The 17320-nt window shown below is 34.5% G+C and overlaps 1 protein-coding gene across 2 annotated transcripts in view; it reads right to left on the bottom strand.

The window, feature by feature from the left end:
* Positions 1–3152: 3152 nt before the first annotated feature.
* LOC143233453 (exocyst complex component 6-like) overlaps positions 3153–17320 on the bottom strand; it is a 55651-nt gene continuing 41483 nt past the window's right edge. The window contains exon 3 of one of the 2 annotated variants that reach the window (XM_076469709.1): positions 3153–6922. In XM_076469709.1, the coding sequence (XP_076325824.1) occupies positions 6832–6922 (91 nt within the window). In that variant the 3' untranslated portion in view covers positions 3153–6831. The remainder of the gene's footprint in view (positions 6923–17320) is intronic. The other variant, XR_013018170.1, reaches the window with a different exon arrangement.

Genomic DNA, 17320 nt, shown 5'->3' with positions numbered 1-17320 from the left:
TATTTCAATCTAGGCTAAAGCTAGACTATTTGTATAGAAGAGAAAGTCCACATTTTGGTTTAAATATTCCATGTACACTACACACACAAGGATACATTCTATTGTGCTAGCCAAACTCTTGGAGAAGGCTACTGCCATTCAAATGTGTTTGAAAAATTGGCTTTAGCATTACATGTCTTCACACAAAATTAAATTTGAACAAAATTGACAATCCAAAGAAATATTTAAAAATATACTAAACAAAAGTGAGGGTATTGAAATTGGTTTGCAATGGAACTTTATTTCAGTTTTTTTCTTCTTCTTCTAATCACCATTTGATTTTATACTTCACAACTGTTAGAGAATGTTGACCCTAATGGACCAACTTGAACTTGAAGGTACAAGACACTGGAAACATTTTATTACCTCTGTTGAAAATGAACATCTTGGTTGTCAAAAGGAATCATTTTGTTATGTTTTGTGAATTAATTAGTCATATTTGCATTATTAATCTCATTGGGATATGACTGACTGATACAATGTCAGTGAAATTGCATTAGTTTTTGACTTTTAATTAATGCACAAAGTTACACAATATGCATTCTTTTCCAATTGTAGGTATCAAAACATGTTTTATTATTTCCATTTTATGAGCCATCAACATACCACTGAATTATCAGGGGCTAGTCATTACTTGAACAGTAAACATTTCTGTAGTAAATCAAAGTAACAACTTTGTTCTGAAAGTGGTAAGTTTTGTTTGTTTTAAACTGAGAGTACTTTAAACAATTCACAGATTGAAAGCAGGTTTGAAAGATTCAGGATTGGATTTAAATAGTCTTCATACCTTCTTCCTTGACATTCCAGTGAGAAGAAACAGTTTCACCATAGTTAAAGGAAGTGGACTATATCCAAAAGTCCTTTTGCTGTCATCAGTGGCTTGATAGTGTTGCTGTTGTTGAAAGTGCAAGAGACAAGCTTCCAGCAGTTAACTTTTACATATCTGTAACTGAATCCAGGAGAAAAAGGTAAGCTGGCCTGTTGATATAAACTGCTTCATGCTAAGCTTGCTTGTTTCATTTCTGTTACCAAGTCTTTAGAACACTTAACTATATATTAAACAGAGTTATACTTTTAATTTTAGCACAAGATACAGAGAAGCTTATAATAACAATCTTAAGGAGATTTTACAAACAAAACAGTTTAAAAGATGCAAACAAACACTTATGAATTTGCTTGGTACAGAGAGAGAAAAGAATTGCAATAATTTTGAAGCAAGGAAAATTGACACTGGTTTTGTTGGAGAAACATTGATGAGGGTACTTCATTCTACCAGTACAGTGTATAGTATTAGTGACCATACAGCTTTAGAATTTTAGGCCACAGTGCAAACAGTTTCTGCTATCAGTGGTCAAACACTTGTTAGGTAAAGCTCTTTTAAACACTGGTTCATAACTTGTTTTGCCTTGATCTTAACTTATAAGGTTTAAAGTGGAATTGTGTGCAACAAAATTTAAGTTTATACTACAATCCTTTAAAGGAGCCAACAGAGTGACTATTGAAGATTGTGACGAAATCACGCAGTACCTAAAATCCTATTTTGTCTTGCCACCAGGAATGGCATATTACTAAAACGACTTCATACTGATCAACCAGAATACCTAGATGTGGTTCTTCCATAACACAATTAAGAGTAATCCTGTCACAACTGTAATTATAATTCGAGTTGTGATATCTTGCAGGAATTACTGTACATTTGTTAAAATTAAAAGTCATTTCCCATTTATTTTCTCAACTCATCAAATTCTCCAAATACTTTTATAAGGCAGTAGTACTTTACTCACATCCAGCAACATGGAAAACTGAAGTATCATCAGTTAATTTAATTAATCTGCTAACTTCCTTCATCTTTGTCATTTACAAAAATCCAAAAGAGTGAATGCCATAACCTTAAGCCTTTAAGTATCCCACTTGTTACATTATTCCAATTTGACTGATCTCCATTTGTAACAACCCTCTTCCATCTAGCCAGTTTTCTGTCTAAAGAACCTACCTATCCTGCAGAGATACCTTTTTAACAAACCATTTGTGTGGCTTTTTTGTTTTTAAGAACATACATAAAAATTTTTCTTCATTACATCTTGTTACATTTAGTAAAATCAAAGCAACCTGTCATTTCAATCAGTAGGTCTTGTTACATTTTTGAGTCGTAGTGGCTTTAATTTTATAATTTTACCGAAATTTCATGCATGTGTAATACTGAAGTCAGCATAAATGTAACTACTGTTTTACAAGTAAGCAAATGGAAGTGAATTCATTTATAATGAGTTTTATTTCACCATAAAAATTAGAACAGTTTTACCATTATTTAAACAAAAAGTTAGATTTTATGCATCCTTTTTTTACTGGCTTGTTATTGCAAAATTTATAAGTGAAGATTACTTCCCTAACTCTGGTCTCTCACTTTGGATGGATCATTCCAAATTATGAAAACACTAATGCACCAGAGAGGTTATGGTTATAAGCTGTACCTGCAAAACTGCAAATAGAAATAGATCTGGTTTAGGGACTTCCATTGTACAAAGTGATTAAACTGCAGTGGTTGTTTATGAAACTTGTTTCAGAAAGGGTGAAAATTTTACCTTATATTTTAAAATTGTTGCAACAACATTTGGAAATTTCTCACTTGTTATTTTCTTCTCTTTGAAGCTCAGTTGTTTCCCTTGTAAGTTAGTTGCAAGATATTGACTAGGTAATGAATATAAGAGCTCCATTTACATTTTTTAATTTTTCCTTTGCATAACTGTCAGGCATCTTACTGTCCAAATCTTCAATATTGTATTCATCATTCTGAACCTTATTTAATGTAACAACAATGTGCTTTGATATTTTGAACATATCTTTAATGTAGCATTGTATAATGTTTTTGTCTATTTCTTGCCTTATCTCAAAATACAACTAATAAAGCTTATGAGCTCAAATATGGTTTCAAGTAATCTGCCACTGTAATTCAGTGGACATCTGTGGCATTGCAAATATAGAACCACCACCTTCTTTATATGCAGCAGTTGCTGTGTGGTTATTTATAAATTATTTCAGTGTATGTTCTTTAATATTCTGTTTTTATAGATCTTTAGCCAGGAGATTTAGTGTATTAATTGAACAATCATAGCTAATTTATATATTGTCTTTATTTCTCAATAATTTTTATTTTATGTACCAAAACTATAAATGAGTAGTTTTTAATTAATTTCATTACTATAGTAAAACTTTACAACTGTACAGTATTTGCTCGCAGATAACTAGTTCAATTACATATACTAGCTATATAACGTTCTTGTTTGTAAACTACGTAGTGCTGTATGGAAACAAGTGTAGATGTTAAAATAGGTATATTTATTTACATAAAAATAGTACTATATGAATTGTATTTTGGTCATAAACAGTGAGAAGAATACACTAGTTTGATAAGATATCTTACCTTCACTCACAGAATAGCTTTTCTTAACTAGTATTGCTCTCTATCAGCACAAATGTTTAACATATGCCATTATCCTTTAATATCCTGCTTTTGCATCTACATATTCAAATGATCATGGAGCAACTTTTCACTAATGGAAGCTTGACATAACTCCTATTGTAACCAACACTCTTTCAACATGTGCACCAAATCACTTCTTAATTGGAAGTAGTACTGCACATATGTGCTATTTTTTGCTCACAGATTTGTCTGTATTTTCAGTTATTCTCGCGACTTCATTTTTCTTTATACATTGTTCAAGTTTTGCATTTTGGTATTTTACCAGTTTTTTAAAAATGTGTGACTTTTCAGGGATATTTTTGTTTTTATATTATGGATTTCACTCTGTGGGAAGTGGAGTCTGACCTGTATACTTTATTTTTGGAAAACACTCTCCATCCTGTGACAATACTAGTTGTCAGTTACATTGTAGTCTTTCCTACTGCAGACCTGATTTTGACTTCGAGATGCCTCGAAGTTTTTGTTGATATACCCTATCAACGTGGTAGCTCTGCTTTTCAATATAGAATTTTAAGACCGCTTGTTACACTGTTTCCAGTTACTTGGTCCTCTTGAGTCTCCAATGCTCATTTTTTCAAGCTTTATTATAGTGGAGTATGACAGCTCTTACCAGTTCCTGAGTGTTGTATCATGGAGGCCTGTCCTCCTGCGATGAATCACACCATCTATTTGAGAGTAGAGGGGTGGCATTATGCATGTTTTGATGGCATGTGGAACTTCCTAGTACTGACCTGATGTACAGTTTAAGATTGCTTCTGCTTTTAATTGTTGCACTGTGCTATATTTTTTACCATATATCTATTTTTTTTTTCTGTATCTTGATGTCTTTCCTACTTTGGAACTGATGATCAATCCCAGATGCCACCAGGTTTTAATTGAAGCATTCCACCATGTCATGTATATATCAAACATCTATAATTGCAGTTTGCCTCTTGGACTGAGATGTTTCTCCTAACTATTGCTGGATCTAGGGTTGGAAATGGTACAGCTAAGTAAGTTCTCGTGTGCTGGCTTGTTTCCTTCCTCTTACTGTGGAGTGAATGATGAATGCCAGTAGCCAACAGGTTTTGGATTGAGATGCACCTCACCTTTGTGGTTCCTTTTCCTACCATTAGCTGGATGTCAGTTCCTGGCAGATCTTGTGTTGTTTGTAGCTGGATACTGCATATTTTCTCACTTGTTTACAACCAGTTATCTTCCTTGTACTGCAGACCAAAAGTGCTATGCTTGTTTCTATCAGGTTTATGCCATCTTGCCTGAGCTTTCCACCTTCATGCAATCTGCTGGGTGCCAGTTTTAAATAAACCTGGTGTTGGTTGGGTTGGATATCATGCAAGTGATGATGGATTCTCATGTGGAAGCTCAACTTCTTTACCAATTTCCATTTCAAGGAGAAAAGGTAGGCATTCCTCTACCTACTGCAAATCTGATATAGCATTCCAGGTACTGTCTGGTGTTGCTTGAGATTGAACTACCACTATGGTTGGTTGCATCCTAGTCACTCAACACACAGGAGTCCCATTCATTGATTATACATGTTCTGGGATTCCTTCATGTTTCAAACTTTAAGTTCACAGTAGTGTCATTAAAGAGTATACCTGAATCAGGTGTGGTGTGATCTCCCACTGAGGTGCATTGTTTTTGCTTTTCATTTCATGCCTTCTGGTCTTTTTGAGCACTTTCTTTAGGGGTATCCTGTTTCTGTGTTAGACTTTCACCAGTTCAGTGTGGGAAGTTAGCTATTTTGTGTCAGGAGGTGAGATATCAAATGGGAAGCTAGGATTTCCTACTCTGCCTCCTCACTTCCAATGATATACGGTGTAGGTCTTCTGATCGATCCTGAAGTGATTAATGAGTGCAGATTCAGAGAGCTGCTGTATGATCACATGCATTAAGTATGCACAAGCAGGAGATGCAGGGCTAGTGATATGGTTTGAAAATTGATCCAGTAGAGAGCAGTACTAGTCAGGAAAAGCTAGTTTGTGTAAGGAGGTATCTACCAGAAATACATTTTCAGTGTAGGAAAATACTAACATAAATTTTCACTTTAACAAGATAAAATACATTATGAAAATAACTGAAGAGATGAATATCCGTAATCCTGTTAGCTTGGTACTATAAAAATTAATCACAACAAACATTTATACATCTTTATTTGTATGGTTGGTGAAATTGTTTTTTCATAAAATTTGCTTCCAGTATATTAAAATCTTGATCTTGCTTGGCTTTATTCATATGTATATTGTAATCTCTTTTACACAGCATGGTCTTATGATCTTTCTGAAGACCATGTTTTGAGTGATACTTTTCACATGAACCATTGAGGTTGCTCATAAATGATGTTGATCATGTCACTACAACTTAATAGACTAATGTAGAGAAATTCAATCTTTTAAGAATTTAATATTAGCTCTTGTGCAAATATTATTTTCTGTATTGATATATGTACTCTTATGTATTTTGTATTTAAATTATAAAAATTATTGACTTTACAACTAATCTGGAGCTTATTTTCACTTGATGTGTACTCTTTGTGAGAAACTATCTGGTACATATTTTTTAGTGAATTACTTCAGCAGTAGTGTTATCATGCATTGTGTTTTGTTGACTAGAAACGTAGCAGTTCAAATATATATAACAAGGAACTTGTTACAAGTCATTAGAAATATAGAGAATTTTTTTCATTTTGTTTATCTTGACATTACTCAAATTTTTTTATAATTATGTCAAAAGATCCAGTAGTATGTAGTAAACAACCATAATTAGCTGCATATATAATATTATAGAAGTGTAGTTTCTTTATAGACTTGCAGAATATGCTAAACTTTATAACTGGGAAGATCGTTTTCCATCGAGACTTTTTAAATTTTACTCATAGTATATTTTAATCAAGTTCTGAAGCTTCAAAGGTTAGTTTATAGGGTAGGTTGAATTATTTTCTCCACAACTAACTTTCATAGATACTGTTAGGGTGCAAACAGACTGCATAACATTTAAATTACAATTATAGAAGGGTTGAAGTTGTATATCAAACATTCACACTGTACATGCTTGTTGTTGAAACTGGTTAGCAGATGATGTTCTATATTTAATTATATTGACTTAATACATACTTCAGTTCATTACATTTTCATTCAGATTGTTACAGCATGAAGTGCAATGTTATGCACTTGCAGTATTTCTATATTACCATTAACTTGTTTATGCCAGTTATAAGACAAAATTACATCCCTCTTATGCTGATCAAATCAGAAACTTGTTAAAGATGTAATGTGTTTATGCAGTTTTAACAGTTCTTACAGTTGCCAACTTTATGCTGGAACATTTGGTATAGAAGGACTCCATGATATGCACTGGAGCCTGCTGCTGCCCTCACTTAGATACAGGTTGAAGATTGTTAGCCTGAGGAATTGAAAAGGAACATGTAAGTGATCTGGGAATGAGGGATTTTGTAACAATTATCAGGGAATATGCAAATTTATTGTTTATATTTTATGTTAAAAGAAGAAGGCTTTGAGTTGTAATAGCAATATAAAAATGTAAATATTTATAAATAAGTACTTGAAACTAATTTTATTGTTATTAATTTTTATAATTTTTGTTTTCTAAGAGTTACATTAAGAAAAGTTGCAATCTCTGATCTGTGTTAATGTGAACTTACCTCAGAGTTTTAAGTTTGACTGGAAAACTCAGTATTAAATTGACTGAGACTCTAGGGTTGAAAGTGTCAGAGGGCAAAGAATATTTATCCTTTCCTTATTTGGTAAGTGACTACTTACAGAAACCTCTGTTCTACAGTCACCATCAAAGTCAATTCCTGTAGTTATGTTTCTAAGTTTACATTCCTATACTGTCAAATCCTTAGGGCAAATGTCACATGTTTTTGTCCAGAACAGATTAGAGGGATTTGCTGTCCCTCTCAAGTCAGACAAGAAGTTCTGGAGACATCTTGATTGAAACATTTATGCCATACCTTAGCAAACTCCTTGTGAAGTCAAAATTCCTATTGAGGTTATCCCCCATGCTATTTTGAACTCTTCATGAAGAGTTATTGTTGAGAGAGCTATTAAAAAAACATTTTAAAGTTGTAGATACTCACTGGTTTCTCTAGCAAAGGACTTTCTGCTTTACGACACATCTCCACTTTTGAGGACAGAATTATGTAACTGACCAGTGTTCTAATTTTGACATTTACATCACCACATCTCATGCTTCTATCATGAGAGGATATTTCTACTACTAGAAAATATAGTCATATGTTCCTAACCTTCTCAGATGTTTCCAGTGTCAAAGGTGTGGACATACAAAGTTATAATCTTGTCATAATTCTTTGTTGTGTGCCTGTTGTGGTTGCAAAGACCTTGATACATACAGTTGTCAACTTGACCCTCACTGCATCATGGTGTTTCTTATCCCTCTTCTCCATTCTTGCCTTATGTAGGTGAAAGAGGTAGAACATTTTTGTATTGTAAACAACGTTACTTAACCAGATGCAGAACAATTATTCATTCACACTCTTTGTCACTTGAATCTGCTTCTGCTGACAGAGATATGCATAAATAACTCCAGGTTACAAGGAGGTCAAGAGACCTCCCACTACAAAAAAGCAATGTGGTTGCAAGCAGAAGAGTTCTTCACCCAATACTCCTCCATCTAATTAAAAATGGATAATTTCATACAGTAAAACGTTCAAAGTTTTTGTTCTAATTTGGATGAAATTAAAGCTTTGAGTGATTCCTGTCACCCAAAGTCTCTTTCTTTACAGGAAACATTTCTAAAACCTGCTGATACTGTCACCTTTTGGTTTGATTGATTGATTGATTTAGTGTTTTATGGCACAAAGCAGCGAGGCTATCTGCGCCAGACATTCGGTAAAAATGTAAAAAAAAATAAATGTAGTAATAGACATAAATGGAAATGAAGGTAAAACAAAAAAGTATAAAACCAATGTTGACACCTAGTCTACAATGTTACGATAGAAGGCAGAGTATAAGAGGTTGTAAGGTATTTACTCTAGCAAAAAGGTAATGATCATAACCCGCCAGGAAGACTAATAGGTAAGTTCAAGAACCACCGTCAGTGGTTGAAGACCTGAAGTTGGTCTTTCCAGTCCTGGTTCCGGGTTATGTGTCATAGCAACCAGTATCAAAATGTAAAAGAATAGAAGTTTTAAAAGATACATAGCAAAATTGTAACAATGAGTAGCCAAATGTCCAGTAAAAGATAAAGTCAAGTAAATGGAGTAAAATTTGTAAAAGTAAATGAAGGTAAAAACAAAACAGCAATTAAAACAGAAAATGGTGTAAAACCCAATGGTGACATCCAGTCAACAAAGTTGTAAAGGACTACCTGTAGCAGAATGGTAATGATCATAACCCGCCAGGAAGATTAACAGGTGAGTATAAAAACCACCGTCAGTCACCTGAAGTTGGTCTTAACAGTCCTGGTTCTGGGATATGAGTCAATATGGCCAGTACTAAAAAGTAAAGTAGTAAAAGTGTGAAATGATATGCAGCAAAAGTATAATAACAACTCGCCAGGACGACTAACGAGTAGTTCAAACGGATAGTTCAAACAGTAGCGTTAGTCACCTGAAGTTGGCCTTTCCAGTCCTGGTGTCGAGTTATTTAATGTTCTGGCCATTGTCCAATGTCAAATTGAATGAGAGAGATTAAAACTGTAAAAAAGGAACCACAATTAAAAGGTGTAATGAATAAATATGCAACACTTAAATGAGATTAAACAGATTAATGGCCATTAAAAATTAAAAACATTATCAAGGTGGACAGAGTCACCATCACCAATATCTCTGTCTAATGTTACAGACTGAACCTGGGAATAAAATATCTTTAAAATATTGCCGTCGTTGAGAATTGTAACGATGGCAAGAAAGTAAAATGTGGCTTATTGTGATTTGAGTGTTACACAAACTACACATTGGTGCACCAGTTTCAGATAAAAGAAAATGATGAGTTAAAAAACTGTGACCAATGCGTAGCCTAGTGAGAACAACTTCCTCCTTCCGAACTTTACGGAAGCTAGATGGCCAAAGTCCAATTTTGGGTTTGATTTGAAAAAGTTTGTTGTCGCGTTGCTCACTCTAAGTGGACTGCCAGCTGGCATGGAGCCGAGCCTTGAAGACAACACTATAGTCCATGTACGGAATAGGCATAGGAGTGATGGTGCTGAAGCAGACATATTTAGCTGCCATGCCTGCAAGCTCGTTCCCGCGAATACCAACATGGCCTGGTATCCAGAAAATCTGGATTGAAGTAGCTGCTAATGAGAAATGGGCCAGTCGGTTTCGAATATCAGCGAGAATAGGATGTGAGCTAACGTGTAGCGATTCCAAGGCAAGTATAGAACTAAGCGAATTAGTATAAATAGTGCAGTTGGAGTACTGCTCAGCTGCGATATGATCCAAAGCAAGAGATATGGCATACAGTTCAGCAGTGAACACAGAAGCTGTAGAAGGGATTCTGCGCGCAACTACTGACCCATAGCAAACCATAGCAGAGCCCACTGAATTACCCGATTTGGAACCATCTGTATAAATGGGAACTGAATGATTGTTTGAAAGATATTCATTGAATAAAAGACGGTACTTCCAATCTGGAGTATCTGCCTTTTTTAGGTGACTGAAAGAAAGGTCACATTTGGGGGCTGTAATAAGCCATGGTGGGATGGGCCGACCTGTGGAATCTGCAATGTTATCCAAGGGCAGACCCAATTCATCCAATTGCGCCCGGATGCGAAGGCCAAACGGAGCAATGACAGATTGTCTGTTCTGAAAAAGTACTGCCCACCGAGGAAGGAAAACACATTTCCAGGTGGGATGCTTTGGTAAGGAATGAAGTTTCGAAGTATGTTGTAAATATAGTTGCAAACGGCGAAAGTGTAGAGAAGGTTCATGAGATTCAATGTATATACTTTGAACTGGAGAGGTACGGAAAGCCCTAGTGCAGAGTCGAAGTCCTTGGTGATGAATGGGGTCCAGCATCTTAAAGGCGAGGGGTCTGGCAGAGCCATAGACCGTTGATCCATAATCGAGTTTCGATCTAATAAGAGCACGATATACCTTTAACATTGAACAGCGATCTGCCCCAACTGGTAGAAGAGAGAACATGGAGGATGTTCAGTGCTCTTGTGCATTTGACCCGAAGCTGCTTTAAGTGTGGTATAAAGGTCAGTTTACGATCAAAGATAAGCCCCAAGAACTTGGTCTCCGGGACCACTGGCAGCAAAACTTGACCGATATGAAGTTCAGGATCAGGGTGAATACCCGTCGACGGCAAAAGTGCATGCATACAGTTTTGGAGAGAGAGAAATTAAAGAGGTTCGCCAGAGTCCACTTCCATTACACAATTGAGGGCAATTTGTAGTTGCCGCTCAATATATCTCATGTTTGACGACTGACATGAGATGTGAAAGTAGTCGACATACAATCCATTCGCAACAGTGAGAGGGAGTTGTTCAGTGATGGCATTTATCTTTATACTGAAGAGTGTAACACTTAATACACAGCCTTGAGGGACTCCAAGTTCCTGTACAAAAGAACGGGAAAGTGTCGAACCCACACGAACTTGGAATCTCCTGTCCATTAAAAAATTTTTAATAAACATGGGTAGATGACCACGTAACCCATATGTATGGAGGTCTCATAAACGCCATACCTACATGTTGTGTCGTAAGCCTTCTCTATGTCAAAGAATATTGATACAAGATGTTGGCGGTTGAGAAAGGCTTCTCTGATAGATGTTTCAAGACGAATTAGGTGGTCTGTGGTGGAGTGCTGTCAACGGAACCCACACTGGGTGGGCGAGAGGAGGTTGTTTGATTCAAGGAACCAAACAAGACGAGCATTAACCATCCTTTCTAATGTCTTACAGAGACAGCTCGTCAAAGCAATTGGACGGTAGTTTGAAGGAATCTTGGGATCTTTCCCTGGCTTAGAGAAAGGTAAAATAATAGCCTGGCGCCAGGCACCAGGAAAAACAATCCCAGGGAAGGTTCTGTTCTGTCTGGTTACCTTCTCTGGGATCTAAACATCCACCCACGTGTTTGCCGTGCGTGGCGACCCGTGAAGGGGAGGAGAGGATCCTGGTGGTTGAGGGGCCCAACCCTCACCACGTACAGGAATCCACACCGAGGGGTCACCTTTTGGCAGTTTTCTTTATGTTGAAATAACAGGTTGTGTGATGGATAAGTTCGTTGAGGGATGGCATTGCTGGTTGACCAGCAAGAACCCACCTTGTATGTGCCACTCAGTATACACTTGGAGGCTGTAGCTATCAATATCTTCTTGTGTTGTACCATCACTGGTTGTTCTCTCTACTTATATCATGGAGGAACTTTTAAACTTTGATGCTGTTATAGAACTGTGGCTACCTTTCTTTTTTGTCTTGGGAGACTTGACACAGTCTTCTTTGGGGTGGTGCTGATATTGATGGTAGGAGTTGTTCCATTTAGCATAAACTCGTAGATCATAACTTGTCTCTTAATCAGCGGTGGTTCTTTTATTCGTTTTCATGCATCTAGTCAGTCTTTTACTGCTAATGATCTATCTGTCTGTTCCCTTTCATTTTTTTTGTTTCTCTTTTTTTCTTGGAAGGTTTACAGTGACACTGGACAGTGATAATATTCCTATCATTTTGAGAGAGACTGGGTGTGGTCAGTGTTATCCAACCTGAGTGCCACAATGTTAAATGGCCCAAAACTGGTCCTGCTGTTTTTAATCTTCCAGCTATTAATGATTAGGTGGAGAAAACAGCTAATTGTATCATTTTAGCAGCTGTTTGTTATACACTCAGAACCTCAACTTGTTTTCCATGGTGGTTTCCTGCCTGCTAGCAGACTCTGAAACAGGCCTGGAATATCTTTTGTGGGTATTCCACTCTTTCTAATTGCATTGGTGTTTAGTGGGTCCATGATCATTCTTTGCAGGCCCAAAGTCAAAGCCAAAAGGAAACTTGAACTGAGGGCTGTATCTTGAGTGTCATGCTTTTCAATGTGAAAATCAGTGCTATTACAATCAGTTGTGGCTGTTATTAGATGATGGTGCTGTCAGCTTGTCCCTCTGAGGCTAATTACTATCCTGACCTGTGATTTTTCTTTGTGCCATTTGAAGAAGGTGAATACTCTTTATTAGAAGTAACACCCTTTCTTTGCTAAGCATTTTTCTACTCCTGTTTGTACAGATGGTTTGAACTGTAGTTACTCTGTGGGCTCTCTTAAACTTTGTTGTGGTTCTGTGGTTCTTCATAAAATTTAGTTTTTTTTCTCCTTATTTTCTAGCATATGTGCTTTGAATTTTGCTAAGGAATGTTTTAAACTTGATATTAATGGTTCCATTTTTCATTCAACATTTGTTTTTAATAATTAAAACATAAACAGAAATGTTTAATGAACATGTATAATACTATGTCCAATTTGGATAATTGTACTGAATTTTATGTCTGAAAGAGGAATACACCTTGAAACTTTATTGAAAGAAAACTGAAAGTCATTTCTTAACCACTGATCATTCATTGCCTTAAACTTTATTACTATTTGTATATTTAATGTAGCATTTGTATTAGTTATAAAACTGTTTTTATTTCTCTGTTTATTTTGGAAATTGTACAGTTTACTTAATTGGATGCTTAGTATACACATGTGTTTACATGTATATTTTCTCAAACTTTTCTTGAACAAAGATCAATAGTTGTTTCATTGTGGTTCATAATGTGATAGATGATGCTTTATTGCATTAACTACCTGATTCACAGATAAAATACAATCAGTGTGTTAATTATTTATTCTTGAATTACTGTGTATTTTATTAGTTGTCAGCATTTATAAAGGCTTTTATTCTTTCCACCAATCTACAGTTCCATTTTAAATAACAGTGACACTAAATAATTACACTTTATTATACTACAAACTGTTAAATTACTGTCATACATTAGATAGGTCAGTAAGTTCAGTGCTTAGTAACTCAAATGGTATAAGGGTGTCAGAGAACACATGTATTGAATTTAATAGTTATAATGACATCAGTTGCTGGAACAGCTGGTTGTAAAAGACAGAAGTTATTTTCTGTTAATATTGTTATTCAGTATCTTCACTTAACTGTTTTTGTATTTCTTGTAAAAAACAACAACAACAAACAAAAAAACATGACCTGAATTACCAAAATGGTATATCAAAATTTAGTCAGACTATTAACTGTAAAGACTAGGTGATATTCTGTTCTACTTAAGAGAACTATTCATTAGTTTTTGGAATTCTTTATCTGAAATAAGCTTGTGAATTATGCTTAAATTTGTATGTAGTACATATCCAAAATATATATTCATCAGAGGTTAGTAAAGTTTGGTCTTATTAAAGAAAGTAAATATTATATATTTATCTTAGGTATGCATTTTTGTAAGCTTTCTATCCATCAAACTGCGAACAAGAATGGAAATTTTATGAAGCTAAATTACAATTTTGAATCTTTTTTTTTTTTTTTTGATAATGTCTAATATGAACTGTTTGTTTCTTTCTGTAATGTGAGCAGATTTGATGCTACCTATTTGATTTCAAAAGGTATGAAACCAAACCTGATACAGATCCCTTACAAGGTTTAACAGAGCCTGAGGAAATAGTAGAAGAACAATGTGAGGATAAAAGATGTATGTAGAACTGTAGAAAGATGTTTAGGATGATGAAATGTGGGTTGTGTTGATGTGTGTTTTACTTGTAATAACTTATTTATTATAATTGAATTTTTATTATTAATAACTTTATATTAACAATATTGTAGTCCTCTAATGGTAAGTTTCTTGAAATCTATAATGTAATGTTCTCTACAGTAGTTATTTTATAAATTATAAAGGGATGTTTTAATTAGCACTTGAAAGAAACATACATTGCAAATAAAATAAAGCACCTTCAAACAAATATTTATCTTATTATGAAATGGAAAGATCTCACCCTGTGTTCAAAACATCAGATAATTGGAAAAACATTACACTAATAAACAAAATCATCATTCATTAATGTTCAGATTTTTTAAATGTAACGAACAAAAACATTTAAGTTATGTAGCTAACAATGGTTTACAAGTAGTTTGGTTTGGTTTTTGGAATTTCGCACAAAGCTACTCGAGGGCTATCTGTGCTAGCCGTCCCTAATTTTAGCAGTGTAAGACTAGAGGGAAGGCAGCTAGTCATCACCACCCACCGCCAACTCTTTTACCAACGAGTAGTGGGATTGACCGTCACATTATAACACCCCCACGGCTGGAAGGGAGAGCATGTTTGGCGCGACTCAGGCGCGAACCCGCGACCCTCAGATTACGAAGAGCACACCTTAACGCGCTAGGCCATGCCAGGCCCAGGTTTACAAGTAATATTAACACCTTTTGTGTTTAATGAAAGGAGAGTTGAAAAAGAATCTATATATATATATCATTGTAAAAGAAATAATGGTGTGTGTAACTACTTATTGACAAGTTAGTATTCTTATGTTAGCTTCTCTTGAACTATGTTGAGTCTAACATGTTTCTGACAATTAAACAGGAACTGATACAGAAATACATTACGTTTAATCCTGTTAACAGGTGGTTAATGCCTATTGATGTGTTAAACAGTTTTTACCAATTTTAAATATTTTTTTCATGTTGTGAGATCTTAAGAAGATAAACAGCCACTACCAAGTTAAGCAACAGTTTTTTTAATAAATATGAGACATACTAAACAGCTTGTACAAAATGTAAACATCAGTTTTTGTTTAACAAACTTTACACATACAATTGGTACCACTTCTGAGCAACAGTTCCTGTTGAACAAAAATGACACGTGCTAATCAGCTGTTATCAAACTTGAATAGCAGTTATTATTGAACAAACTTTATGCATATTAAACAGCTGTTTCTATAAAACAATTTTGGGACTTGTTAATGAACAGTGTGTAATCACCTGTTAAATTTGTATTGGCTTAGCTGAGTTTAAATTAATTATTACAGATACCATTCTCGGATCCTTTTACACAGTCAAGACACATGTGCTCAGAGAATATAAATATGGCTATAATTGCTTGGTATAAAAAATTTATGTTTTCTTAAAGTTTTAACATTGTGAATATGGATTAATAAAATAAGTATAAGATTGAGTCATCATGAGTACCTTACCATATTGTCTTACATCTAATGTAAGATATACATACTTTGTCACGTGACAAAATTAAAACCATGTAATTTGTATAATAAAGTTACAAGAAAGAGGCTACATCAACACTGTGAGATAATAAATTATGTTTTTATATTTGGTTACGGTTTTATTAGCATTCATTTATTATTCCTTCTATTGTCCAGCTTATCTCTGAATTTTTAATTGCATTAAAATAACAGCTTACCTTCTAAATGATCATGTTTAATTTGAGTACACATGCATGTAGTATGAACCTGGCATCAGTTTTCCCTGGTGGTGATGTACAGATATCATAAATGTTGTACATTATGAAAATTACAGTTACATGGTTTGTAATCTTGTGATCTAACAAGTGAATGAAAATCTTACATTGAGCTTTCACAAGTTATTGATGAAGATTATTATTACCGAGTATTATTAATTGTTGTTAGTGATTTTGTTGTTGCTTTTTACTCCTGATTCATTTATTAATTGAAATATTTATTATTCTGAATTTATATATTGTATTGTTCATAACATTAATTTCAAGCCCTAGCCTCACACACATTCATTTACTGTGTGGTAAGTTATCAACTTTGTATTTCAATAATTTAAAAGTCACCCTTTGGATTTCTGTGATTGTCAAAGTATTATTTTTTTTTGTTCTATTCTGGTTGTAGTGGCAAATTACTCTAGACCATTGCACCATCTTTTTCTACTGATGTCTTTTTCCAAAACAACATTACTTCCTCTCACCCAGAGCTATATCAGTCCTGGTTTGCCCTTTAAGCATTGCTATAAAAATGTTTGCAATCAGTGCACCAGTCTTTTCTACTCCTTTATTTTCTCACCATTTCAGAACATGTGCTGATCATGTGACCACCCTCCATCAATCATATTGTGTCATTTATTACTAGCATTGCTAACTACTTCTGCCACTCTAGCACTATGCTAACTTTCTCAATTAGCATTCTATTGTATAGACATGTGTTTTTAAATCATTCTTCATGTAACAAACTTTGGACCATGACTGATCACAAATTAATATCACTTTTAACTTGTGCTTGATTTCTGTTGTTTCTACTTGTTTGTTTTCAATAAACTTCTGTTTTATAATTTGTTAATATATGAATTTGAGATTTAACCCTTTTGCCCTGGGTATCCTTTACTGTGCATGAAACAAAGTTTTAGTGTCTTATGTTCAAAATATATTAATGTGCTTTTATGACTACATTAAATGAATTAACACAGTGTAAAGTTTCAACTAATAATCCATATTTTAATTCATTAAGTTTTAAGGTATTAATTCTGCAGGGTAATATTTAAAAAATACTGCATTTCTCCAAGTGTGACACTTTTTCTAGGCATCTTTTCTCATCTGTTTTATCCATCACCCATTCATAAAGTACAAATTTAAAGTTACTCACTGTAAAATTTTGATTGCTCAGACAAAACATAATTTTCAATTTTGTATGGTTACAAAGCTGTCATAGAATATCAGACCCCTCTTGCTGTACCCACCTGTCACATCCTCTTTTTGTTAATAGTTGTCTTTTACATTTAAGTATATTTTACCTGTAACTAATAGAAAATCAAGGTTTGATCTATTAAGTTACATCTGAATAGACAAGTGTCAGTTTCTCTTATAA

The sequence above is a fragment of the Tachypleus tridentatus genome, chromosome 12, assembly GCF_004210375.1.
Source record: "Tachypleus tridentatus isolate NWPU-2018 chromosome 12, ASM421037v1, whole genome shotgun sequence".
In the NCBI taxonomy this organism is placed as follows: Eukaryota; Metazoa; Arthropoda; class Merostomata; order Xiphosura; family Limulidae; genus Tachypleus; species Tachypleus tridentatus.
The sequence above is the reverse complement of the archived record's forward strand: the minus strand, read 5'-3'. Positions and strand labels throughout refer to the sequence as shown.